The 26,609-nt window shown below is 36.2% G+C and overlaps 1 protein-coding gene across 3 annotated transcripts in view; it reads left to right on the forward strand.

Annotated features, from left to right (window-relative positions):
• NMNAT3 (nicotinamide nucleotide adenylyltransferase 3) overlaps window positions 1-26,609 on the forward strand; it is a 37,537-nt gene that overhangs the window by 3,262 nt on the left and 7,666 nt on the right. The window contains exons 2-6 of one of the 3 annotated variants that reach the window (XM_083364332.1): window positions 3,547-3,611; window positions 9,662-9,839; window positions 9,918-10,060; window positions 21,418-21,601; window positions 24,864-24,973. In XM_083364332.1, the coding sequence (XP_083220458.1) occupies window positions 9,952-10,060; window positions 21,418-21,601; window positions 24,864-24,973 (403 nt within the window). In that variant the 5' untranslated portion in view covers window positions 3,547-3,611; window positions 9,662-9,839; window positions 9,918-9,951. Of the gene's footprint in view, window positions 1-3,546; window positions 3,612-9,661; window positions 10,061-21,417; window positions 21,602-24,863; window positions 24,974-26,609 lie in introns of all 3 variants that reach the window. The other 2 variants (XM_083364331.1, XM_083364333.1) reach the window with 2 other exon arrangements.

The following is a 26,609-nucleotide window of genomic DNA, read 5'->3' on the forward strand; positions in this document are numbered from 1 at the left end:
AGTCAGTACTTCGAGAGTTAGTATAAACATTAGCGGTGAGAGCGGACACCCTTGATTTGTACCTTTCCTAATTTGGAAGCTTTGTGTCGCTTCTCCATTGATTATAACTCTCACCTCTTGTTTATCGTATATAGCTCTGAATATATTTATAAAATTTCCGCCAAAGTCCATATAGCCTAACTGCCTCAACGTGAAGTTCCAGTTTACGTTGTCAAAGGCTTTTTGTACATCCAAGAACATCAGAGCTACTTGTTTTTCACTGTGAATCTCGTAGTATTCCAAAATATTCAAAATCGTCCTCATATTGTTTTGAATTTGCCTTCGTGATAGGAAACCATTTTGATCTACATGTATAAATTCGTTTAGGTATCTTTTTAGCCTTCCCACAATTATTGCCATAAATATTTTGTAATCCAAATTTAAAAGCGATATTGGCCTATAATTATTGATTTTTGTTAAGTCTGAATTTTCTTTTGGGATCAGCACAATGTTTGCTTCTATCCGGGATGCTGCCATTTTTGCTTCTTTTACGACTGCATTGAATGTCTCCAGTAATATTTTGCCAAATGAATCTTGAAATTCTTTGTATATTTCTACTGGCAATCCGTCTGGGCCCGGTGCTTTATTGTTCTTCTGTTTTTTCAATGCCTCAGTTAATTCAATCATTGTTATCTCCGCATTTAACATACACTTTGTTTCATCCAAAATTTTTGGTAAATCAGCTTTTTTTAAACATTGAAGTATTTTTTCATCCATAGCCCACTTATTCTCATATAGTTTCGTATAGTAATTTTGAATTATCTTTTTCTTCTCTTCACTTTGATGTTGTATATTTCCCTCTTTGTCCTGTAATTTATTAATCCAGCTTCTTTTTCTCTCTGCTTCTTTAGCTTATACAATAACCATCTCCCTGGCTTGTTCGCATTCTCAAAGAAATTCTGGCCACTCCTTTTAATTTGTTGTGCTAGTTCTTTGTCAAGAGTGGTCAGCTTATGTTTAATCACATCCATTTGTTGTTTCAGGCTTTCATTTTGGGGCTTGTGTTGTAGTTCTATTTCTAATCTTTGGAATTCCCCTTCTAGGTGTTTTCCCTTTTGTTTCTTTTTATTTTCTCTTACCGTGTAAGCTATAGCCATTCGTCTCACATACTCCTTCGTTGTATCCCATAAATTTTGTATATTCGTATCCTCTTTTATTTTCCTGGAAGAACAACTTTAGCTGTTCCTCCAGCTTTATTTTAAATTCTTTGTGTTTAATAATCGCTATTTTTAGTGTCCATCTGCCTATTTTTTTCCCCTCTCCACCTAATTCTCACCGGGTTGTGGTCCTCCCAAGGTTCATTTCTATTTCCATTTCCCCCATTAGTTCTGTCAATACCCAAACCATATCTATCCTGGACCACGTCTTATATCTACTCGAATAGTACGTGTATTGGCTTCCCCCTTGGTTCCTTTCCAAATATCTCGCATCCCTATTTCTTCCACCATCTTAAAAAAAAACTTTTGGCAATATTCTTCTAGGTCCCTTTCTTTTTTCCTTGCTTTTATAGTCTACCTTCCTGTCTATTATTGCATTAAAATCGCCCATAATACAGATGTTCTCACAATCTATTGCCCATAGTATATTATATAGTTTCCTATAGAACTGTTCTTGCCCCTCATTTGGGGCGTAGATTCCTACTAATATTATTTGTTTTTGGTTAATTGTCATCACTACCAAAATCCTACTTTCTGTATCTTTATAAATTTGCTTGGCTAAGATTGACTCTCTGATATATATCACTATTCCTCTTTTTTTGTGCTGTGATAAAGATGCAAACATCTTGCCCAGTTTAGGGCATTCCAACACCTGTCTATGCTGTTCCTTAATGTGAGTCTCTTGGATAACTATAACATCTAAATTTCTTCTGATCAATTTATTAAAGGTTTTTTTTCCTTTTTTGAGGAGAGTTTAAGCCATTAATATTCAAAGATAGGATTTGGAGTTCTCCCATCATGTTTCTACTTATATCTAGTTTTTATACCCCTCGTTACTCTAGTCTCCCTTGGCTCCTGTCTCAACTCTTGTTGTTTCCTTTCATAGTTTACTATTTCCTCGCTCTTCTCACTTCTTGTTTTTCCCTGTTGTCCCTCTTCTGCTCTAGTCAACCTTGACTCCCTCACTTCTTCGACATCTCTCTCTAGATCTTCTTCATTGCTAAAATTTTGCTTATAAAACTCTTCCGCCTTATCTGGAGTATCTATTCTAATCTTCTTGTCCTGCCACAAAATCAGTATTTCCCTCTGGAATCAACCATCGAAAGTTAACATTATATCTAGTCAATTTCGTTGTCAAGAAGTGATTGGGTCTTCGTAGATCTCTAACTTTTCGGCACCTGCTTTAGAACAATCAGCTGTTTTCCCCTACATTCTAATGGCTCATCTCTCACTCTGTGGAGAATCTCATCCCTAATCGACTTTTTTACGAACCTAACATGAATCTCTTTAGGCAGGTTATGTCGTCTTGCGTAGTTTGTGTGGATCCTATAGACCTCATCTATTTCACTCAGCATTTCTTCTTTCCCTATTCCCAGAGCTTTTGCTAGTAAGTCCATCATCATTTCCAATAAATCCTCTCCCCTTTCCTCTCTTATGTTCTGAAACCGTAGGTATCGGTCAGCTTTTTCAGATTCTAGGGCGATGACTGCTGCTTCTAGTTTTTTGTTCGCTCTGGTTAGCTTCTCATTTATTTCTTCTACTCTTTTTTTTTCCTTTTCCATCCTTTCCTCCATCTTTTGTAATTTCTGTTCATTCTTTGCCATCTGCTGTTGGAACAATTCCAGTCTTCCATCCATTGTTTGCATCCGTTCTTTAAGATTGCTTGTGTCGTTCCTCACCTCTCCAATCTCTTTCCTCAACTCCTCATGATTTCTAGTCATGGCCTCCTGCATCACTTGTAACATAACCTGTAGGTCTTTAAATGAATTAGACCTTTCTCTTTGCAAAAGCTCATCAATTGATTTTTGACTTGATGGACTTGAGGTAGCTGAGGCAATCTGCACCCCCTTTTTCGCTGTCCCTACCTTGGATAGGTTTGGAATACTCGTCATTTTGAATAATTCTTTAAACCAGCGCACCCCACCCTTTATTCCTTTACTGTTTGTCTCCACACTTCAATCAATAGAATATCTTACTTAGCTTAATTATACCTAAAATAACAATAGTAATAACAATACAAATAGCCCATACAACTTAAATTTATTAAGTTGAAACAACTGGCCTATGTCTAAAATATAGACTGTTTCCAGTATTTAGTCTACCTTTTCTAGTAGTATATTCCCGAACTGAGTCCTGCTTATTTTATTTCATAGTTCTATCTTACTATAATAAGGTATTCGGATCTTCCTTGCTTAGTCCCAGAATAGGATAACATTTCAATTACAGTGGTGAAAAATAGATTGATGTAGCCTATTTTTATGGGTCTGTATTACTGGGCTTGAGATTTTCTGAACCAATTATCCTCGTCCTATAATTTTCTAATTACTATATCCCACATTATTTATTCTAGATGTCTGTTTCTAGAATATTGCAAAGTAGAGAAGAATTACAGTCAGAATTTGGAAGATAAAAACTGTGAGTAAAGAAAAGGTTAAACCTTCCCAGCTCCTTTTTATTTAAAATTCACATTAACTCTGTCTAACACACACTCATATAAATCATTACACGGGCTATACTGCATTAATGTGTAAAGTGTTGTTTGCCACTGAATATTATTATAAAACAAAATTTAGATTTTGTCTCTCCTGCTGCTATAGACACCTTACATTAATATGTTGCATTCAATAATTTCTTTTCTCTGCAGGTGTTGGATTACTGATGGAATTCATTGTTCAGCCCTAGCTAATTTATGCTCACCATGAAGTAGAAATTATAAATAATTATAACAGGAAAAGAAGTAGTTGCAGTTAGGGCAAATAACGTCAAACGATTTTAGTATGAAATATGTTGCAAATAGTTGTTTATAAATTTGGGGGTTTTGTCCAGAGATTTTGAAAATCTAAGAGATCATCTTTAAATTGTTATATATTTTTGAGTGTAATTATTTGATTTTTCTGAGTATTGATCTCTTATGCCTAACTACTGAAAATTAAGATTCATTGAGTATATCTAGATGTGTCCATCCTTGCTATTAATTATATGTTTGCGTCCTAGGTAGGTTCTATGACAAACTAAGAAATAATAAACTTTTTAACTAAGAATGTAGTGCCATGTTCACAAGGATATTTCTCGTTAAATCTCACCCATATGCGAGCTGTGATTGCATAATTCTCTCTCTCTTTTTTTCTTTAAAATTAGCCAAACTTTGCTATGGTCTGTATTACTGGGCTTGAGATAGAAAGATCTAAATTATTTTCCCTTCTGTTTTTCCAGGACTAACCTGGAGGGAGAAATAGTTACTAAATGGGTTCAGAAATCCTAATAGAGAGACAGGTTGTCAGTAGATTCAATCTGACTGTATGTACATTTTATAGGGGAAACCTTAAAGGAAAGTACCGGTATCTGCCAAAAAGCTTTTAAAGTGTCCATCTATATAGTGTATATAAATTATGAAATACTATGCCTATGTCAAAATTATTTAACATGATAAAGTGGTAAATATCACTTTAGTTATTTCTTAATATTTTCTAAGGGTACCTAGGAGCTTAATTTGCTTGATTAAGCCTCTGAGGTAATGTAATAATGTATACCAAATCAGTACTGCAACTGGTGTGTTTTTAAAATTAAAGTTAAATGTTTAATTACATTCTCATTGGTATTTAGTTTGTTAACAATTGACATAAACACAAAAACAGTTGAATGTCAAAGACATTCATGGGACTATTATTATTTTCAGAGTAATAGTGAAAAGTACATGTAAAAATAATGAGAGCAAGTGTTTGGAATAGGATTCTTAAAAGAATACGCAAAGTGAACCCCAGTGTGTTCATTGTGGGAGAAATAGCTGGTGGAAAATAACTCTTTTCATTGTGACTTGCATTTTCTCCCTAGCCAGATAAGATGCCATGCTAAAATAAGAAAGCTTGCTATCTCTACTAGTCTACTCTTGCAACATAGTTTTGAAATCTTCCGTGAAGATGGGAGAATCTAAAAGCAAGATGCAACTGAGCTTACATCAGGCATGTCCCAACTTGGGCTTTTAGGAAAGAAAGACCCTCGGCTCCATTTGTAGGGAAAGGTATACTTTTACTAAAGCAAAGTGGTTACAGCATAAGCAAAGCCCGATCTGAATATTCCTGCATACACCCAGTGATTTTCCCTTCTCCCAGGCCCTCCCCCTTTGATCATTTCGTTAATGCCCCAATAGTATTCAAACTAGGTGTTTTGGTAAGAGTTCTAAAATTTGGCGCCTCTTTAGAGGCCGTTTGCATTCCATTCTCACAACTAAGTCCTTGGATCTTTCAATCATTGTGTCTTATCTCGGGTTGGCACCTCTGGTTCCTTATATATGCCCATTTGCCCAAGTCCCACGATAGAAATGATAAAAAACACAATTTGCAATTTAACACAGAAAACTTTTAAAAACTTTTAATGTCCACTCCTAACTTTACCCTACTTTCTCCTCCCTCCTTTTATGGCAGAATGCCATCACAGCAAAGCAGGGCTGAAGTAGTGTGATGGTAGATCTGGCAGTTTTGATCAAATATATATAAATTTTTTTTTGCTATTTTCCCCCCCACCCCATCCCCCCAAGTTAAGATTAAAGTAATTTTACAATTAAATATAGAGATGAAATTCTTGAGTTTGGAGTATTTGTTTTAAATATATTTTTGGAGTGTTAAGTTTGAACTAACATTGTCAGATACAATGCTAAACTGGAATTGTAGACTGTTCTACAGATAATTCCTTTCTCAATTAACCTCTTGGACCTTTAATATTAAAGATAGAAAAATAGAGTGTAAGTTGATTGTTATGAGTTATGCCCATGGATGACCTATTACCATTTACTGATTAAAACCACTGCTTTTTATTAAAAATATAAAATGGCCATTGGTCTGCCTGCAACTGAAAAATAATTATCAGAGCTTTAAAATCAAATTTTAGCAGCATATACGCCCATTTGCCCAACTCCCATGATAGAGATGATAAAAAACACAATTTGCAGTTTAACAGAGAAAACTTTTAAAAACTTAATGTCCACTCTGAAAAGATTTTGATTTAACCATCCATATCATTTTGATCTATTAATGTTAATACCCAGCTAAGTCTACATATCTGATTTTGAAAAAATGAATTTTTAAATTTTGTAACAAATTTGGGTAAATGAACTTGGACACATGCCTGAATTCATAAACACATGTTTAAAATATAGCTGAATTATAATTTCTATATTGATCAAACTATGTATTTGTAAGAGGTTTTTAAAAAGGGACACAAAGTTTGCAGATTGTTTTTCTCTAAATTATAGTGTTTACTATTGTGATTTTTTAGATATGTAATTTATGCATATTCCCAGTAAGTAAAATGACATTGGTGTAACAAATTATACACATGCAATTCTACACAGAAAATTCCAAATGGAGCCTTTTTAGAGTGTCTTAATCACAGAACATTAGTACTTTCACTTCAGGGATGACTAGTATCCTGACTCAGGAGGGTGGGGGTGGGAAGAAGAAAAAATAATTCCTTTCTAGATTCCAGAATTTTTGTTGGCTATTCTTAGTGATGTTCTCTAAAAGCAGCCCTACTTTCTTCCAGCTAATCTTTCAGCAAACCTCACCCATGGTTTGCTTATTCCTGTTGGTTCTTTAGCTATAGATTCCATCACCTATGCACAGGCCATACTGTGCAAAAGCAGATCCAGCAATGTCCAACAACCTCCTCCTTCACAGCTTAACAACTCTGTTCTTTAATATGTTTTCAGCTATGGCAGATATTCCTGCATTCAAGTGTTTCCATTAGGCCTGACATTTCGTGATGTTTACATGACTAAGTCTGGTTTTGCCACACAGGGAAATTATCTTGCTACAGGAATACTTTTCCTCCTCTTGGTTTATCCGGTCCCTGCTTTTAAGAATTCCCTTTTTTCTGGATATTCTTCCATGCAATTGTCATATTGTGGAAGATGAAAGATAAACATGTTCACAAGAATAAAGTCTTTGCTTTCTGATTAAAATAATCAGAATCTGTTTATGCACAAACACTGAGGACCAGTACAAAAGGAGGACATAAAAGGAAAGGAAAGGACAAATCAGTTGGCTGGCAGTTGATTTCAGGATCTGAAAAGATCACTTAATACAGTATGAAGGATGTGATGCTTAAATTAGACACCACTTAGAACTAGTCTGTGACTATCTCTCTCCCTTTCTGTAGTATTTTGACTCTTTGGTATCAGATAGTGGGCTATGTATATTACTTGCTTTAATGTTTAATTACATAATTCATAATCTTCACTGTTATTTTGTGAACCTTTAAAATATAAGCATTCACTTATGCATTATTTATAGACTAATACTGGATAGTCATACAAACAGTTGGTTAAAGAAGTATGAAATAAGGATAGTTTATCTAGCTTTCCTCACATACTCATAAAATATTGTATAGATTCTTCCTAACCTTTCTTTAGATAGAAATGTAATGCCTCCCACAACTGTTTTGGCTCCCAGTACTGTATTAGCCAAAATTAAATACTTAAGCCACGGGTGTCACCAATACACGGACCAGATGCGTCACGCGGAAGCCGCGCTCACCCTATTGTGGGCGCCCTGGAGCTATGGAATCAGCTACCGGTTGAGCTCCGGACGGCGCCCGATCTTCGCTCCTTTCGCTGCGAGCTAAAAACATACTTTTTTGAACAAGCTGGCCTGGCCTGATGAGGGGATTGGGGGGGTTTGTTATTGTTATTTTATTGGGTTTTTAAGATGTATTTTAGTATATGGGCATTTATTTAATCTTGTTTTAACTTTTGTAATCCTGTATTTTTATTCTTGCCCTGTTCACCGCCCTGAGTCCTTCGGGGGAAGGGTGGTATAGAAATATTATTAAATTAAATTAAATTAAATTATTGGCAAAACAGTCCCAGTATATTGCGCAACGTCACGTGACATTGCAAGTTTGACATGTCTGACAAGCATGCAAGATCATGCAAAATGAATAGCAGCAATATAGTTGGGAAATTTGTGAACAGTATGTTCAGCTTGTGGTATTGCAGTATAGGATTTCTGGAGCCATGTGGATGCTTAATTTGACATACTTACTGAGCAGAAATGAGTATTTTTAGCCATAGGCTTTGTTTTGCTTTCTTCATTGTTGTACACACATTATCAGTGCTCTGTAACTACCAAAGAAAAAGTTATATTTCTAAAGTATTTCTTTAAAGCAATAATCCTTACAGCTGTGATTCTTCGTTTGATCTAATGTTCTACCTCAGTGTCTTTATTTAAAATACAATGGATTTTCTGTAGATTGGTTTATATTTAAAGATCCCAAATTTAATAGAATTTTTATGATGGAAATTGGAAGAATAATTACTTATAAAGAGATGTCAATATTAGAATAAGCAGCAACCTCTAAGCCATGTAGCAGCAAACTGCTTTCTGAATATGAAGACAGATGAAAAACACCCAATAAATTGTTCAGCTGAGGATTCTAGGGACATTTATTTTTTTTCTTTTCTGTTTGAGAAGAATCAGTGCCATACTAACAGTTGCAGAGAACATTGTTGAATATCAGAAACAATTTGGTATTCTGGGCTTGAGGTGAAAGAAAATGTACTTTTATTTTGTATTCTTTAGCATAGTTAAGGAAACATTCTCAGACGGAAATAAATAAGCCAGTCTTGTCTTTAAACAAAGAAATTCTATTTTAACTTGTGGAAAGCTAGTTACAGAAGAGGTTTTCCTTGCATTAGATTTCCCTGAGACCTGAAAAGTGTCTCTCTCCACCCTTGCTTTTTTCTTTGTTATTCTATTATTCAGTCTTATAGATAGAAAGAATTTTATGTAGAAATCTTTTGGGTATATAGATAGAGATAACATGAGTGGGTTATATAAGTCTATTTCAAATGTTCCTACTATTCCCAGTGTTCAGAATATGCTATTTCTGTAGCCAAAGAGAAAATTAACAGCAGGCTTGATTTAAAAAACCCCAAAAGTTTCTGGAAATGCAAAATAGCTTTAGAATTAAGCCTAAAGGAATGGGACAAAAAGGTCAAGGAAAATTATTTGAACTTGATAGACATGGTAGGCTGAGAAAGATGAAATGCAGATAGAAAACTATGGGGGAATGGAACAATTCTTCGAATCCTGACCTGATTTTGTTTCAGGTACCAATTATCTGTGCAACTGTGCAGAATCATATAATTGACCAATTACATTTAAAGAATCAAATCCAACTGCCTGCACAGTGCACAAATTTTAAAAAAATCAACCTCCGTGTGAATTCATTTGCCTGGGTAAGTTGTATCATTATTAAATCTGTTGTTAATTTTTTTTCCTAACATTTAATTGAAATCTGCCTTCCTATAACTTTTCATAATTCTTTGTCTTGCGCTATGGAAAAAATAAGGAAAAGATCTTGACTTTCTTCTGTATGACATCTTTCTAGGTGTTTGAAGAATGGTTATTACGTCTAATACATCTTTGTTTTCTTCTTAACTCTAAACATACCCATTTGTTTCACCCTAGTCACGTCCATCTTTGTTGTCTTTCTCTGAACCTGTCATCATTCTTCTGAATTATTTTGACATCGTGCTGATAATTGTGGACCTTGTCTGTTAAGCAATTGCAACTGGCAGGTCCCAGGAGGGGCGGTCTCCTCTGCCATGGTGCCAGCCTTGTGGAATCTTCTTTCACTGGAAGTCAGGTTATTAATTATTTATTGTTTTCAAAAATAATTGAGAAACCTGAATGAATTGTTGCAACTGTTATTTTCTCCTTCCAGATGAGAGGTGTGCTATTGAAAATTACTTGGTTCAATGAAACATCTGACACCCCTCATTCTTCTTGCCTGTGGCTCTTTTAATCCTATAACAAATATGCACATGCGTTTATTTGAACTAGCAAGAGATCACCTCCATCAAACAGGTTAGTTTTATTTAAAGTTTCCAAAAACTGAATATGCTATGTTGCAATAAGGAATCATTTCTATCTCCAAAAATGGGGCAACATTCCACATTGTTTCAACACATTTTAATTTCTGTTAATTAAAAGTTCAAAACTTAGACCAAGTACTTCACAGCATCTAAATTGAAAGTTTACACATTTACTTCTTGAAATAAAACTGATGATAAGCAAATATAAAATTGTTCCCCGTCAGTATAATTAAGTTTTGCCAATGGTTCAATAGAATAATTGCAGACTAACTTGTGATGAAAGGGGTCTTAACTCTTCTCCCAGATGCTCTCTCTTTCTCTTTTCAAGGTGCCATGAAACACTTAAACTGCAATGTCACATCTGTATGCTAATTTTATCACTTAAGCTAAAGAAGTGATACAGTCTGCAATTTTAACTAGGAAGAGAAATCAGAAAAAAGCCTCTATGTATTCATTATGACTTTGAACCGTTTCTTCAAAATAGAAAATACAGAAGAGGAAAAACCATGTTTTAGCTGCTTGTGTGTTCTGCTGTAATGAGATCCAAGTAGCTAATGATCCAGGTAGTTGACTGGGTTATGTTCACTCAAGCACTAGCAATGATCTAAGATATGGATGAGCAGATTCATTCAGTCTCAATATCACTGATAAATGGACTGTAAGATGTGAATGCTTGGAAAGCATCAGGAAATAGTTCACAAGCAATAGCAGTCAATGATGGGCAATTAGGAAATATTGTTTTAATAGTATAGTGATACATAAAGTCATTCACAGTTAAGGCTTAAATTTCAAGGTTAACCAGAACCTTATAGTTTCACTTTTTGATGATGATGCAAATAATGAATATATTGATATCTCTGTTAGTTGTGGAAATAGAAGATAATTCTTACAAACTGCTAGAATCAAATGATACCCTGGATGTCTTCCTGACTAGATGACTTAAAGTGTTTTTTTTATTCTCAAAGCAGAGAACCTATACTGTTTTTAAAAATTGCTGTAAACCATTTTTTCCGTCCACTCAGAGCAAGCTACTTATTTTTTAAATATTTTTATTGAGGCAAGATAGAGAGCTATATGAAGCTATACAAGGTTCTTACAAATGTTTTATTCTATAATTCCCATGTGTAAACAGAACAGGGTGGAAATAAGATTGTTTTGAAATTTATTCGATCTCATCGTGCAAAGTCATGGGCTTGTGGTGAAGCATATTCTCTCTTAGAGTTTCCTTTGAATTATTCACTTTTAGGGGATAGAAGAAATAATTGTTTCATATTACCATTTAACATAGTATTTCTTTCATTATCTCTAATTTCTGTTAAGGAACAAAAACTCAGGCATGTTAATAAAGTTCTGTTTTATTCATACCAATGGATGAATTTTCTGTAATGATTTCTTAAATATAATGCATAGGTCTATATCTTAGTGAATAATACATACTATTGTGTTTTATTATTAATAATGTGCAACCTTATTTATTTTCCATTCCTTACGCTTGTTTAGGGTTTTTTTCAATGTGATTCAATTTATTGTTCTATGAATGACTCTTAGTACTGACTGATGGTATCTGATGCCAATATCTTTTGGCAGTCTCTTATCGCTAACACTCTCCACTCATGTATTCTTCTGAACATTATTATCTTGCACAACTTGCTATGATTTAAAAAGTCAGAAATGATCTATATATTTTACTTTTAATGAAATCTTTCTCGTAAAATGAAATAATGGGAAGAATGTAAAATGCGACTTCCGGTTTGCCTACGCACCCGACATGGATGTCTGGAGGACGGCTCTCGTCTTCCACGTCCAGTTTTGCATCGCTGGGGGGCCCTAAAAGGGCCGAAGAGTCACCCTGGAGGGGTGACCAGCAAGAAGGGGCCTTTGCAGAAATGCGGGGGAGCTGCAACCCCCCCATTAGTGCCTGCATTCCCTTTGAACCGGCGGATGAAAGACTGGCCATAGCAACATGGCCGGTTACTAGGCTGCAGACAGCCGAAGTCATACCTACCACCAGGCAACATTAAAGCAATGTGGAAGAGACTGGTAAGATTCCTCTCTGATATTCCAATCTTCTTCCTTTCACCTAAATAAGCTGCTAAGTATTTCCCCCCCCTGTGGAGAGGGAGGGGGGGAGTTTCAACCCTCCCTTCAAGAGACCGGCAATCTAGCCTCCAGGGGCATTTAAAAAAAACATTGGAAAAAAAACGAATTGATCTCAATTAGAACTTTATAACTTGTGGACTAAAAGCTTTTGATTATATACTTCTTATTTCCTACTCATATTTGAAAATTTGGCTTTGTTCTTCCAAAATAGAAGAAATAATTGAAAGAGATTTACATATACCCCCCAAAAGAAACAGAAAAGAAACTCTCTAAGCGCTTGGGGGACACTCAGTGGCCAAAATTGAAATTGAAATTGCAATTTGATACTCTTTAAAAAAAACAGAGAGAAGAGATTTGGCTGGCTCCTTAGAAAAACAAGATAAGACTAGCCTTCAATACCAGATGTGAGACTCCGCCATGGAAGAAATGCAAACACAAATCTATGTTATGTTGAAACTATCCTACCAAACGTATCAGTTTCTGTCTACAGCTAGTGATGAAATAAGAGCTTTTGGGGAAAAAACAGAAAGCGTCTTGGAGAAGCAAACTCAAATTTTTACTACAACTAATAATTTATTGGGACAGAACACAACAGAAAAAAAATTAACAATTAAATACATTGATGGAAGAATTAACTACTCAACAAACACAGACACTTGAAGATAAAAATGAGAAACGAATGGAAGAGAAATTATATAGTCCAGGACAACTATATCAAAAGATGAAAATAATGAGAGGATTTGTTTTTTTCATCAGACCCCTCAACCCTTCAAAAAGGAAGACTGGAGGACCACTTCAATACGATATAACAATACAAGAATTCTTTCATGACCCTGAAGCAAAGAAGCGAAAAATCATATGGCAAAGGAAAAAAGCAAGAATAAGACTGAAAAAGAATGGACATATCTAAGGCCTGAAACGGAATACCAGATTAGACAGGATTGTACTTGGATTATGAGAGTGTTTTGATGAGTAGATTAAAATGCTAGCTAATTAAAAAAATAAAAAATAAAAACAAACTGAGATGTATGAATATTAACTGTTAAATTGAAATATTGAGCTGTTTAAATGAAATTGATTATGATGTATATATGTTAAGAATGATATAAATGTAATCAATATATGGTTGTAGTGATATGAAAGATGAAAGGATATATTAAATGTTGAAATGGGAGAAATTTTTGGCTAATTTTTAATATGTGGAAATTATAATGAAAACAAGAATATTATATTGTTTTATCAACTGGTTGATATGGAAATGAAATAGATAAGTAGTGTATCTATATCGCCAGGTATTAGAAATTGTGTAAAGGGAAGGGAGGTCACTTAGAAATATAAAATTGAGAAACTTTCAAACATTTAATTTTAATATAAATGCAAAATTAAAGCTGGAAAAATATATAAGGTGTTTGATGTCTTAAAGATGGAATGTTAAAATATAACATATTAAAGTATTGATAAATGTAAGAAAACTACTTAATAACTGATGGATAAAAATAAGTATGTTTATTTAGATAAGAGATAATATGTATCAAAGGAAAAAAGAGAGGAAATTTTGGTTATAATAAATTGGAGATTTGTAATAATATGTATTTGTACGAAATGGAACTATTGTAACCCAGACACCATGTTGCTTTTTAAAGATATTATTGTAATATTGGAAAATCAATAAAAAACTTATAAAAAAAAGAATGTAAAATGCATTTGGGGAGAAAATACAGAACTAAAGAGTTGCTCACCTCTTTAATAATTGAGATGGATGCTAAATGTATGGATGTAACTCTACCAAGACTTGATCAGCAAGTCCTAGTTGAAGCTGAAAGTGTTAAATCTGGTAATATTCTATTTAAAAAGAAAACCATTTCCTTCAATATCCTCCCTTTTATGGAAGGAATAAATGATTATACAAATATGCCATAGCATTTAATATTTTAAAATAACAAGAAAAAAGTCAAGGAAACAATCGGTCCACTAAAGAGAGAAGATGGCAAGGAAGTATTTGTGCTTAGATTGTAAGCCGCCCTGAGTCTTCGGAGAAGGGCGGGATATAAATGGGATTTTAAAAAATAAAAAAAGTAATAAGCAGTAGAAAACAGAACTTCTTGACTCTTTGCATCAGTCTTCACACAAAAAGAAACTATAGCCCAGCCTACCAAAAACATAACTGTAAGACAGGCTAGAAATAAAAATTAAAATAAGAAAGAAAATGGTAAGAGAACACCTGCCTGACCTTGATGAATATAAATCACAAGGACCTGATGGTTTACATCCCAGAGTTCTGAGGGAGCTGGCAAATAATTATCTCAGAACTATTAAACCATATCTTTAAAAAATCCTGGAGCACTTGGGAACTACCAGAGGATTGGAAAAGAGCTCATGTGGTTCTTATTTTCAAAAATGGGGAAAAAACCAGAGCCAGGAAACTACAGACCAATCAGCCTAACATCAATACCTGGGAAGATAATGGAAAAAATACCAAACCCCCCCCCCGATCTGTGAACATCTAGAAACAAATAAAGTTATAACTTGTAGCCAGCACAGGTTTGTTAAAAACAGATCATGCCAAACCAATCTTATTTCATTATTTGACAAAGTGACTAAATTAGTAGACCAGCAAAATGTTGTGGACATAGTATACTTAGATTTCAGCAAGGCGTTCAACAAAGTTCACTACAATTTACTTCTTGATAAACTAGAAAAATGTGGGATAGACAGCATCACCACCAGATGGATCTGTAACTGGCTGATAAACCATACTCAACAAGTAGTTCTTAATGGTACTACATCTACATGGAGGGAAGTAAGCAGCGGTATACCACAAGGTTCAGTCTTAGGGCCATTACTCTTCAATATCTTCATAAATGACTTAGATGAGGAAATAGAAGACGAACTCATCAAATAAGCTGACAGGAATAGCCAACACCCTAGAAGACAAGATCAGGATCCAAAAAGATCTTGACAGACTTGAACAATGAACCCTATTCAATAACATGAAATTTAATGTGCAGAAAAGCAAGGTTTTACACGTAGGCAGGAAAAACCAAAAGCACAGGTACAGAGTAGACAGTAACTGAGAGGGATCTTGGAGTCCTAGTGGATGATCACTTAAACATGAGTTAGCAGTGTGTGGCAGCAGCCAAAAAGCTAATAAAATCCTTGATTGTATAAACAGAGGCATAGAATCAAAATGACATGAAGTATTAGTACCGTTTTATAAAGCCTTAGTAAGGCCACACCTGGAATATTGCATCTAGTTTTGGTCACCACGTTACAAAAAAGATGTTGAGACTTTGGGAAAAAATGCAAAGAAGAGCAACTAAGATGATTAAAGACTTGGAGATTAAAACATATAAAGAATGCTTGCAGGATTTGGGTTTGGCCAGTCTAGAGAAAAGAAGGATTAGGGGGAACATGATGCAGTATTCCAGTATTTGAGAGGTTGCCACGAAGAGGAGGGGGAGGGGTCATCTTATTTTCCAAAGCACCAGAAGGCAAGACAAGATACAAAAAATGGAAACTAATCAAGGAGAGAAGCAACCTGGAATTAAGGAGAAACTTCCTAACAGTGAGGACAATTAATAAGTGGAACAGCTTGCCTTCAATAGTTGCAGGGGCTTCATCACTGGTCACAGCCACCTATCTGAAATAGTATAGGGTTTCCTTCTTGAACAGACCTCCAAGAAGACCTCCAAGGTTCCTTCTAGCTTTATTCTTATTGATTGAAAATAAAATCTTACCAAGAATAGTTAAACCCATACTCTGTATTATGATACACTCTTGGCATATAAAACTTATTTGCTTTTAGTTTTTCTTTAATATTATATAATTACTAAATAAATTCAGTTTTAGAGGCAGCATTTGCAATGTAACATTTTTCAGATTCTTGTTCATATTTATTTATTTATTTATTTATTTATTTATTTATTCGTTTTATATACCGCCCTTCTCCCGGAGGACTCAGGGCGGTGTACAGAGCAAAGTACAATAAACCAACAATAAAACAAATAAAACCCCAGATCTACAAATAAAACCCCAAATCTATCAGGCCAGGCCGGCTTGCTGGAATAGATAGGTTTTTAAATCTCGCCGAAAGGTGCGAAGGTCGGGGGCCATCCGGATTTTGAAGACTTTTTTTAAAATTTCAAAGCTATGTGTCTATGTAATTCGTTACTACATCACTACCTTAATATCTAATTCAGTTGATGAAGAATAATCTTACAATGTCTAATATAGAGATACAAAAATGGATTTAGCTAGTGCTTGACACATTCTGAATGCCATTTATTTATATGAGCTCTTATATATATATATTGACATTTTTGGACAGACACATAGCGCACACAGACACAATATTACAAGACCATATTTAAAATACTAAAATCTCCCAAAATTTGATGTTAATGGAAAATATTATTATCCATGGAACCCCAAGAAACATTTAGATTCTTATCTTTTTATTCTTCATGTAGTATTTTGACATGTTTGTATTGTAATCAAAAAGATGGCACATATTGTTACTAGATAGACATAAAAAGGTTTTTCTAGCGGCAAGATGTAGTTCTGATAACATTCATTAGAAATTGCCCTTTAATCCTCAAACAGATGCTGAACATCTTTTGAGATTTCAGGTAACGAAGGAAATGGTCCATGTACTACTATTCTCTTCCTCATTTTCTCAAGGATTCTATTGAGAATATTTCAGTTCACCTCCACCTCCCCGCTGCATCTGGAAGTACCAATCAGCTGGAGCCCTGCCGGTTCCTGGGGCTTCTGCCGAGCCCAGACAGTCCTGCAGCTGCCTCTCTCTCAGGCTTGGCTCGCTTTGGCTCATTCCCCTCCCCTGCTATACTTGGCTAGCAGTCGCATACCACCTGCCACATGGCAAAATACCACAGGTGGTATGCATACCACCAGTTGAAAAGCTCTGATGTAAAGAAAAGATTAGAGCTTCATTTAATAACTCTTTAGTCTTGCAACAGAATCATCTTCAAACTTCTGAAATGCATAGGCTTCTTTAAACATAAATGTAAAACCCTTTATGCAGTGGTGGGATTCAAATATATGAACAACTGGTTCTCTTGTGTGGATGCCACTTCCGGAAGTCCATTCTGGGCCTGAGCAACAAAAAATTAGCTACCGGTTATGCCGAAGTGGTGCGAACTGCTTTTATGTTGCATTTATACTTGGTTTAGCTTTCTTTTTTTAAAAAAAACTGCTTAATAATGGAAGGTTGGTCTCCAGAAATTGCATTTAAAGCTCTAATAGTATGCTTCTTGTTGTATTGTGCACTCTTTCCTCAAAAAACAATCACTAGACTTCTAGAATATCTCCAGCCTTCCCATTTTATGGAAAATATGTGTGTTGATAACATCCAGCTGTATTTCTCTGACTTTAGCTGACTAAGAAATGCTGTTGAGGTCCTATCTCAGTGTCTGAAGACTGCAATGTATGTATAGAGAATAATTGAGCTCAGATCAGGCCTAGTAAACTGAGCAGCTTTAAGTTTTAGGTTTTCTGAATCCAGTTGTTTTCCATCTTTAGTTCTGGATGAGATAACACTACTTCAGATAGAACTGCCATGCAAACTTGGGAATCCTCCTGGATTTTCAGCAGCTGTTCAAGGCTTTTTGAAAACTTTATATAGTACATCAATGTATGATACACCAATTTCATCCCTTCCTGTATTGAGAGGCACAAGAGAGGCACAAGACACTCATGCTTATGAGTAGATTATTGTAATATGATATACGTATGACTGCCCTTTAAGAATATCCGAACTTGCAACTATTATAAAATGCAATGGTGTGAGAAATTATGGGCATTCTTCAATATATCCATGTTATACTTTTGTTACATGAGCAGAATTGGCTCCCAATAGCTTTTGAGGTGCAATTCAAATGCTGGTTGTCACCAGTAAAACCATTTTAAAATGGGCTAGGATATTTAAGGGACAGCATGTCTCTAGTTGTTGCTAACAATATCATTAGATCTGCATGTTGCTCATCTTGTTGCTTGAAGAGTGTCATTTAGTGCAGAGGTCTCCAACCTTTTGGGCACCAGGGACCGGTTATGTGGAGAGAGGTTTTTCTATGGACCAGAGGGGCCATGGTTTTGTGTTCTGCCTGCATCCCATGGATGGGGCTTTGCTTGTTTGTGCGGCCTGTTGCTGGCATGCTGCAACCCAGTACCGGTCCACAGACTGGGGGTTGGGGACCCCTGATTTAGTGGGACTTAGGAAGTGTGCCTTCTCTATTGTATCACATGCTGTTTTAAACACTATTTCACCAGGAGAAATGTCATGAGGATTTGGAAGTGGTTGAACTGATGAGCTGTGTAATTTTGTTCTGATTTGCCCTTAAATGCCATTATTTCCTTTGTTTATGTTTTCATGTTCTTTTATCATCTTTGTTATTTGTTATTATACAGTGTTTTTTATTGCTTAGTTACCTGAAATTGCTTTGCAATGAGTGGCAAATAAATCAAATAAATATTTATGCTGTAGGCTGGGCTCAATTTCTTAAGTATTATCTTTGACTGAACTCAGTGAAAGTTCTGAAATGAAATTTGTATTGCCCATTCCTCCATGTTGTAAATTCTTCTTGGTCTTTTATGTAAAACTCCTGGTTATATTTGTAATAGCTGCTTAATTATCTTCTATTATTACTGCAACGTTTGTCTTATTGCTTTACTTGGTTTGCCTCTTAAAGCAGGATAGTTTATTTAACAATGTTTTTGCTTTCTCTTTGCTATGTTCCACTATAGCTACCAATGCAGCCTAAATTAAAAGGTCAGGAAGCCCATGCCATCAATACTCAAGGAATATCAGCCCTTTGAGAAAATTTCTGGATAGCCTTTTTGTGTGTGTGTGTTAATTTGGGATAACTATGTCCAAATGGAAGGCAGCAGAATAGTAAGCTGGTACCATGCATTCCTGAAGAAAATGTTAAGATGAGAAAAATTACAGTAGTCCTCAATTACCAATGGTAATTGGGACTAAGAACTTGGTTGTTAAGCAATATACTCATAAGTTCAAAAACCATGTGATTGTGCTGCTTAATGACAGCAGTTCCAGCAATACACTTGCCATTATTAAGTGAGTACCTGACTGGGTCATTAAGGAAGGGCCTCATGTGACTTCCAGGTTCTTGCTTCCTCATTGACTTTGCATGTGGGAAGCTGACAGGAAAGATTACAGATCGCTATTGTATGACTGCAGGGTTACTGCACCAGCCATATTTATAAGATCCAGTCATAAGTATTACTTGTTCAGTGACCAAATGGTCACTGAATGAGTGGCTCATTAAATGAGGATTACTTTATTTTAAATTGTACACTTCAGTGACTTCATGGAAAGATATATATATATATAGTCAGTAATAGTTAAAAATCCAAGTTGCATAGTATTTTATGGGTGGTATAGATTTCTCATCCATTCATAGTACCAAGCTAGACAGACTAATGTTAAGTAGGACTATGCAAAGCATTCAAATGTGTGTTAAATGTGACAAGTGAAGCAAAAAGCAAAGGAGCAAAAGTAAAGAGACTGACAAGGACAGTTTTCCAAGTAGCTATGTGAACATCTCAAAAGTTGCAGCTACTTTAATGATTCAAGGAGGGATGGTTCATTTCTACAAATACATGTTGCAAAGCCTCAAAAAATAACTCTATAAATAAGTTTGGCAAAATCACTCTGACCTGAAAAATATCACAACTGTTATTGTAGAAACATTGGTAGGAGGAGCTGCTATTTTAAGTCATGGAAGAAAAGTGGGCTAAAATCTAATATTTATTTTATGACTTAGATTTATATAACTTGAAATGTAACTTCAGCTCAATTTGGGGAAACAGGAATATTATTTCAGGGAGTTTGGTTTTCCTGTATACGTTGCTGTTTATCCAGTTTTATAATTTATAGGAAAAAAGTGTTATTAAACATCATAGTGGCTTTTATTTATCTGAATTGTGAACTTTAGCATCTGTCTTGAAGTAGACATTAATTAATTATATTTCAGTACATTTTTGAAGATCCTTGACTTTACCTTTTAATTAACATTGTCACTCATATAGATAGAGAGATGACAGCACATAATATTAATTAAATTAGTCCCTTGTAGCTCTTCACACATGGTCTAAAAATCTGTGATAATTACTTTTTTCACTGGCTAACATTATTATGAAGATTTGCAGAAAACATTTTAAAGCACAGTACTTTATAATAAGTACAAGAATTTAACAAGAATGCATTCTACCAAGAAGCAAATAGTTATTTGATAAAGTGTACATTAGCTAGGCTATCTTGAAGCTGTTCTTATAGTTCTGGTACATATTTGAATTAATCATTAACCCAATCTTAAATTGTTCTAATCCTATACATTATACATGAAAAATATTTCCATTTGCAGAGTGATTTATGATTATCTGCTCTTCTTTTTAGTAAGGTCACAGGGCCAGGTTATCTTCAAGACCACCTCTCCCTAAGGACATTATCCTGTCCTAACAGATTGGAGATGGTGCGCATGCTCCTAATCCGTCTCTTAAATATTGTCTTACTTGGAGATCTGGGGATCATGCATTTTATTTGTTCAGGGATTGATATAATTTTTTTTAATTGTTTTTAACTCTTGTATTTTTCATTTTAATCACCCTGTAAACCGCCCTGAGTCCTTCGGGAAAGGGCGGTATATAAATACAATAAAATAAATAAATAAATAAATTTTCCATGGCAGCCCCTGTCCTGTGAAACACCCTGAGGTTTGTCAGGCCCCCACCATCCTAGCCTTCCAAAGAGCACTTAAGACTGGCTTTTCATCCCAAATACTTGTTGGATAATCATTTTTTGTGGTAGACTGCTTGTTAAACTTTATTAAGGTACTATTTGTCATTTTAATATATAGGTAGATGCATACATATATTACATACATACATACATACATACATACATACATACATACATACATTTTCTTGTGAGGGCAAATTGTAATCATCTTAGCATTCCTAAAGTTGCTGAAGATGCTGTTTTAACTGTTGCTTTGGAGTACCCCAGAATTCAGTATAAGATGGGTGGCTATAGATATTTAAAATAAATAAATAACTTAATACTTCAGTAATAGAACTTTCAATAGTTTAATTGCAGAAAAGAAGGAACTATCATTTTTATTGTTCACACAGTGAAGAATTTCTCAGTCTGTCATTTATCACTATTACAATAAAAAATATAAAACATTGGATTGTATTTTTTTCTCTATCAAGGAAAATACCACGTGATAGAAGGTATAATTTCACCAGTTAGTGACAACTATGGGAAGGAAGGATTGGTTGCAGCAAAGCATCGGATTGCAATGGTTCGGCTTGCAGTTGAGACATCCGACTGGATCAGAGTGGATCCTTGGGAAAGCGAGCAAAATCAGTGGACTGAGACTCTCATAGTACTAAGGTAATATTACTGATAGTTGCTGGCACTGATAGAATTTAATCAAATATTTTAGTAAAAGATATAATCCACAAGCAAAGAAGTTAGCAAACTTTATTTTGCTTGGAATAAAACAGATTGTAAGTAAGAGTCCTCTCATATATAGAAGATAGACTAATAACTTTCAACACTTTTAACACTCCCTCCACCTCCAATCAGACATTCCATTTTTCAAAATTCTTATTCTTTTCAGAGTTGGCTACAGGTAATCCCTGAGTTATGAATGTTCGCTTAACGCTTGTTCAGAGTTATTTGATGAGCGCCCCATAGTGCTTACAAGCAAGTCCCGAAGTTACAAATATTGCAGCATCACGGCAGTCATTTTCCCTTATGAGTGACCACAGTGGCTCTGAAACATTCACCCTGGTTATTCCCTCCCTCCCCACACCTATCCCAGGTCTCCCTAAGCACCAGACCTTCAATACTCACCCTACGAAGATCGAGATCCTTCGCTTTCTTGGCTGCTCCAGGCCTTCGGTGCGTTCGAGGAGAATGGAGGCCTAAAGTAACGCAACATCATGCGAGATCAGTTGGGTGAGATCTCACACAACTGATTTCGTGTGATCACATGGTAGTTTAGAATGGAACCAAAGCTGGGGGATCCTTCCACATGCCTACGGAGGCTGGATTGGTGCTCTGGAGGCCTTTTCCATGCTGCTGCAGCTTGGATCAGAGGCCAGGGGATGCTTCCACGCCCCCCCAATGGCCTGATCCAGGCTTTGGAGGCCTTTTCCAGGTCCCTGCCCCCCCCCCAGATTTGAGTCCAGGGAATGCTTTCCCCCCCCCGGGTGGCTTTTTCCAGGCTGCTGCCACCTGGATTGAGCCAGGGGGGGTACGGAAGCATTCCCTGGACTCAAATTCGGGCGGCAGTGGCTTGAAAAATGCCCCCAGATTGGGCTGCGGCGAGAGGCACAGAAGCATTCCATTACCTCAAATCTGGGTAGCAATAGCCTGGAAAAGGCCTCCGGAGTCTGGATCGGGCCATGGAGGGGCTGCAGAAGCATCTCCAGCCTCAGATCCAGGCGGCAGAAGGAACTGGGACAGAGAAAAGACATATCTTTTCCAAGTGAGTCTGGTATGGCAGGAAGGGAGGGGGGAGCATGCGGTATCTTAGTGGGTTAGGGAGGCCTTGGGGGCCTGTTCCATCACTTGGCCCTCCATGACCTTCCACACCCTGAGATACCTCATGTTCGCTTAACAAGCCACATATGTTTTAACGAACAAGGGAGTAATCTCGCTTGAGGTACGAGATTCACTCTACGAGTTTTTGAGTTACGAGTGCAATGGGGAGGCTCCATGACACTCATAACTCAAGGACTACCTGTATAACATTTCCCTTGACACAAGAGAATACCTAAGTTTAGTATTTTTTTGCTTCATATCTAGATCCCAAAATAGAAGATAGTTCTGATATTCATTTGATTACTGAAATGCAAGATTCTGTATATTTTTCATTCTAAATTTCTATAAGAAACCATGTAGATCAATTATATATAACTTATACTCTGATAACAAGGTTTTTTTTCTAGTTACTTGACTTGTAATCCTTGCTGGGTTTTTCCTAGTACCGTAACATATCTTTGCTTGGGAAAAATGATTTGCTTTTCATGCAGGAAATCTACTGCCGTCTGTCATACTGCTGTCAGCACAAGGGAAGTTGCTTAATACATGGCCAAGGCCTTTGAAAAGTCCTGACCTGCTTGATTTCCATCTGTTCCATTCCTATTAGTTCCTCCACTGCTCTCAGATCTAACAATCCCTTTCGTTTAGCCCTTAGTAAGCCATGTAGTTCTTGTGTAGACAGCAATTACTAAGTTCCTAAACTGAAGGGCCTTACAGCACCTTCTATTTCAGGGACTCATTTGGCTCATTTTTTTAAGATACAGATATCTGCAATTTTTGCAATTTAAAGAAATGTAGAAAATATAATAAGAAGGGGAAAAACAACGTAGGCAAATATAATATGGTTGGATATCCATAAAATTGCACTAAACCAGCACATCAAATGTACCTTAACTCTTGCTGATATGATTGATATGGTTGTCAGTCTAACAAGTGATTCTGGACAGTGTACAAAGATTCAACATGTATTCTAGTATACCATTTACAACTTAGAGTAGTATTAGTCATTTCATTTCTGTCCAAAAAATGTGTCAACATAACAATAAAAATAGCTAATTAACAAAATCAATGTCAAAAAAAAGAAATAAAATAGTACCCAGTAAAGTAACAGAATATAGTAAGTACTATAATGTGTATAGAACTCAAATGGTTTTTAAATAAGATTAAATCTTACATCAACTTACATTTAGCTATGAAGTTATTCAAGACATCAAAACATATTTTCCCAGTTTAATTATTCATTATTCCAGAGAAGACGTTTTACATTCTCAAAATCTCAAATTGCATAGTATTTTCTCTGAACAGGTAGTACTAGATTTTTCATCCATTCATGATATCAAATTAGATAGACTAATATTAAGTAACAGGGCTTAATATTTTAGCACCTAAGGTACTGTTAATTTTAACATGCTCTTTGTGATAATCTATTTTGTTTTGAAATTTGCAAGTAATCACTAGGGCAGAAAGTTGGGTTAGAAATTAAATAAATTAAAACACAGCACTATGTTACATAATGTTGAAAGCATTAGAGGGACAAATAGTTTTGCTTTTGCAGCCCAGGTCCTCATACTTCCCAGAATAGATGGGAACAGAAATATTATTTTTAGTCATTGCCTTTTGGGAAGCTGGGCATTTAAGGCAATTCTTAGAATTTGGGAAACTCTTGTACTTTTTTGGTACAGTGTCAGCATTCACCACAAAGCTTGACATGAGCCGACAGATATTTGGCATCTGGTTTAAATTATAAGCATTTGTTAACAATTATTTAATTGGCTTAGATGATTTCATTGCAACTTTTAAAGCAATACATGAAAATCATTTTATTTATTTTGTTAAGAAGTGATTGAACGAAATACTATCTCCTAAGAGATTATATAAATAACAAATGGGCAGTAGTTATTCTAATTGAACAAGAGTGTGAAGTACTGTTTGCACACATCTTGCAATGGACAAAATTAATCTGGCAGATTCTCCAACCCTATCATTAAATTCTGACCTGAAGTTGGCAACAAGCCGATTGAATTTTAGAAAGTGCCAATAGAAGATAATCACAAAATATATCCCTGAGAGAATTACCTTATATTGAGACCTTTATTTTGTACAGGCGTCATTACAAAGAGCTACTTAAATTACACAATAGCAGAAAACTGTGTAGAGAAAATTCTTGGTCCAAAGAAGAAGCAACTGATTCATCAATCGGATCATCAGTGACAGGTTTGTTTATGCTGTAACTTAAGTAGTACTTCTTGTTAAGTGACAAAAGCCTGTTACTTTAGTAGACACGTATGGCTGACGTCAGACATTCAAAATTTTGTTAGCTAGAGCTAATGATCAAGGAACCAACTATAATTGAGCTTTCCATGTTCAAATGTGTATATATGGAAGGGCAAAGTGGGAGGGTGAAGCTAATATCATGAATATCTTCCTCCTCCCTACAGAGTGCTGATCCCAAGCATCTGAGATTTCTGCCTTTATTGGATTCCCAGTGGGAAAGCCCTTTGCGTGTATTTTTTCATGTTCTAATGAATGTGCATAAAGATGCATAGGTAAAGGTAAAGGTAAAGGTTCCCCCGCACATGCGTGCTAGTCGTTTCCGACTAGGGGCCGGTGCTCATCTCCGTTTCAAAGCTGAAGAGCCAGCGCTTGTCCGAGGACGTCTCCGTGGTCATGTGGCCAGCATGACTAGACGCCAAAGGCGCACGGAATGCTGTTACCTTCCCACCGGAGTGGTCCCTATTTTTCTACTTGCATTTTTACGTGCTTTCGAACTGCTAGGTGGGCAGAAGCTGGGACGAGTAACAGGCGCTCACTCTGCTACGCGGCACTCGGGATTTGACCCGCCAAACTGCCGACCTTCTGATCGACAAGCTCAGCGTCCTAACCCACTGAGCCACCACATCCCTAAAGATGCATAGTAGTGCACTAAGACCTAAATGAAATATTTAAATAAGCTCAAATAATGTGAGAATATCCTACTTATGTATATCTATGCATATAGGTACTGTATGAACTATGTGTGTGTGTTTATTTATTTTGTATCCCATCTTTATTATTATTACAATTTACTCAAGGTATTGAACGCAACCAAAACACCTTTCTCCTCCTATTTTCTCCACAACAACACTGTGAAGTGGGTTGGGCTGAAGGAGAGTGATTGGCCCAAAGTCACCCAGCTGGCTTTCATGGCTCAGATGGAAACTGAATTCACAGTCTTCTGCTTTCTAGCTTGATGCTGATTGATTAATTCAATTTATATGGGCACCTATGTCAAATTCATGAATCTGAGTAGCTAACAACAATTTAAAACACTGTAAAACAAAACTATAGAAACAATGCATACATAATGCATTGGCTAGTCTGAAGAAAAGAAGAAATAGGGTACATGATAGCAGAATTCCAGTATTTGAGGGGTTGCCACAAAGAAGAGAGGGTCAAACTATTCTCCAAAGCACCAGAAGGCAAAACAAAAAACAATGATTGGAAACTGATCAGAAAGAGCAGCTCCTTGCTCTGGCCATGTGGCTGCTGTGCAACTGCCACTGCCCTGCCTGACCTTGGCTCTGTTCACCGCTTGCGGTGCCCGAGATCAAGCTCTCAGTGCGCCCTGGTCTCTGCCCACCCTGCCTGCTGGCCCTGCTGCTGCTGGGACATTTCTTGGCCGTGTTGGGTGCCGTCTGCCTGAATGGTTGCCCGTGCTGCTTCTGACCTCACGGCTCTTTCTCTCCTGGCCACACTGCTCTGGGCTGCTCCTGCATGGCGTGGAGTGAGTTGGCCCAGATCTTCCAATGAAATGGTGCCTCTGCCTTCGGTCTGAGCATCAACCTTCACAATCTACTCAGTGCTGCAGATG

Source organism: Vipera ursinii, assembly GCF_947247035.1.
Source record: "Vipera ursinii genome assembly, chromosome: 5".
In the NCBI taxonomy this organism is placed as follows: Eukaryota; Metazoa; Chordata; class Lepidosauria; order Squamata; family Viperidae; genus Vipera; species Vipera ursinii.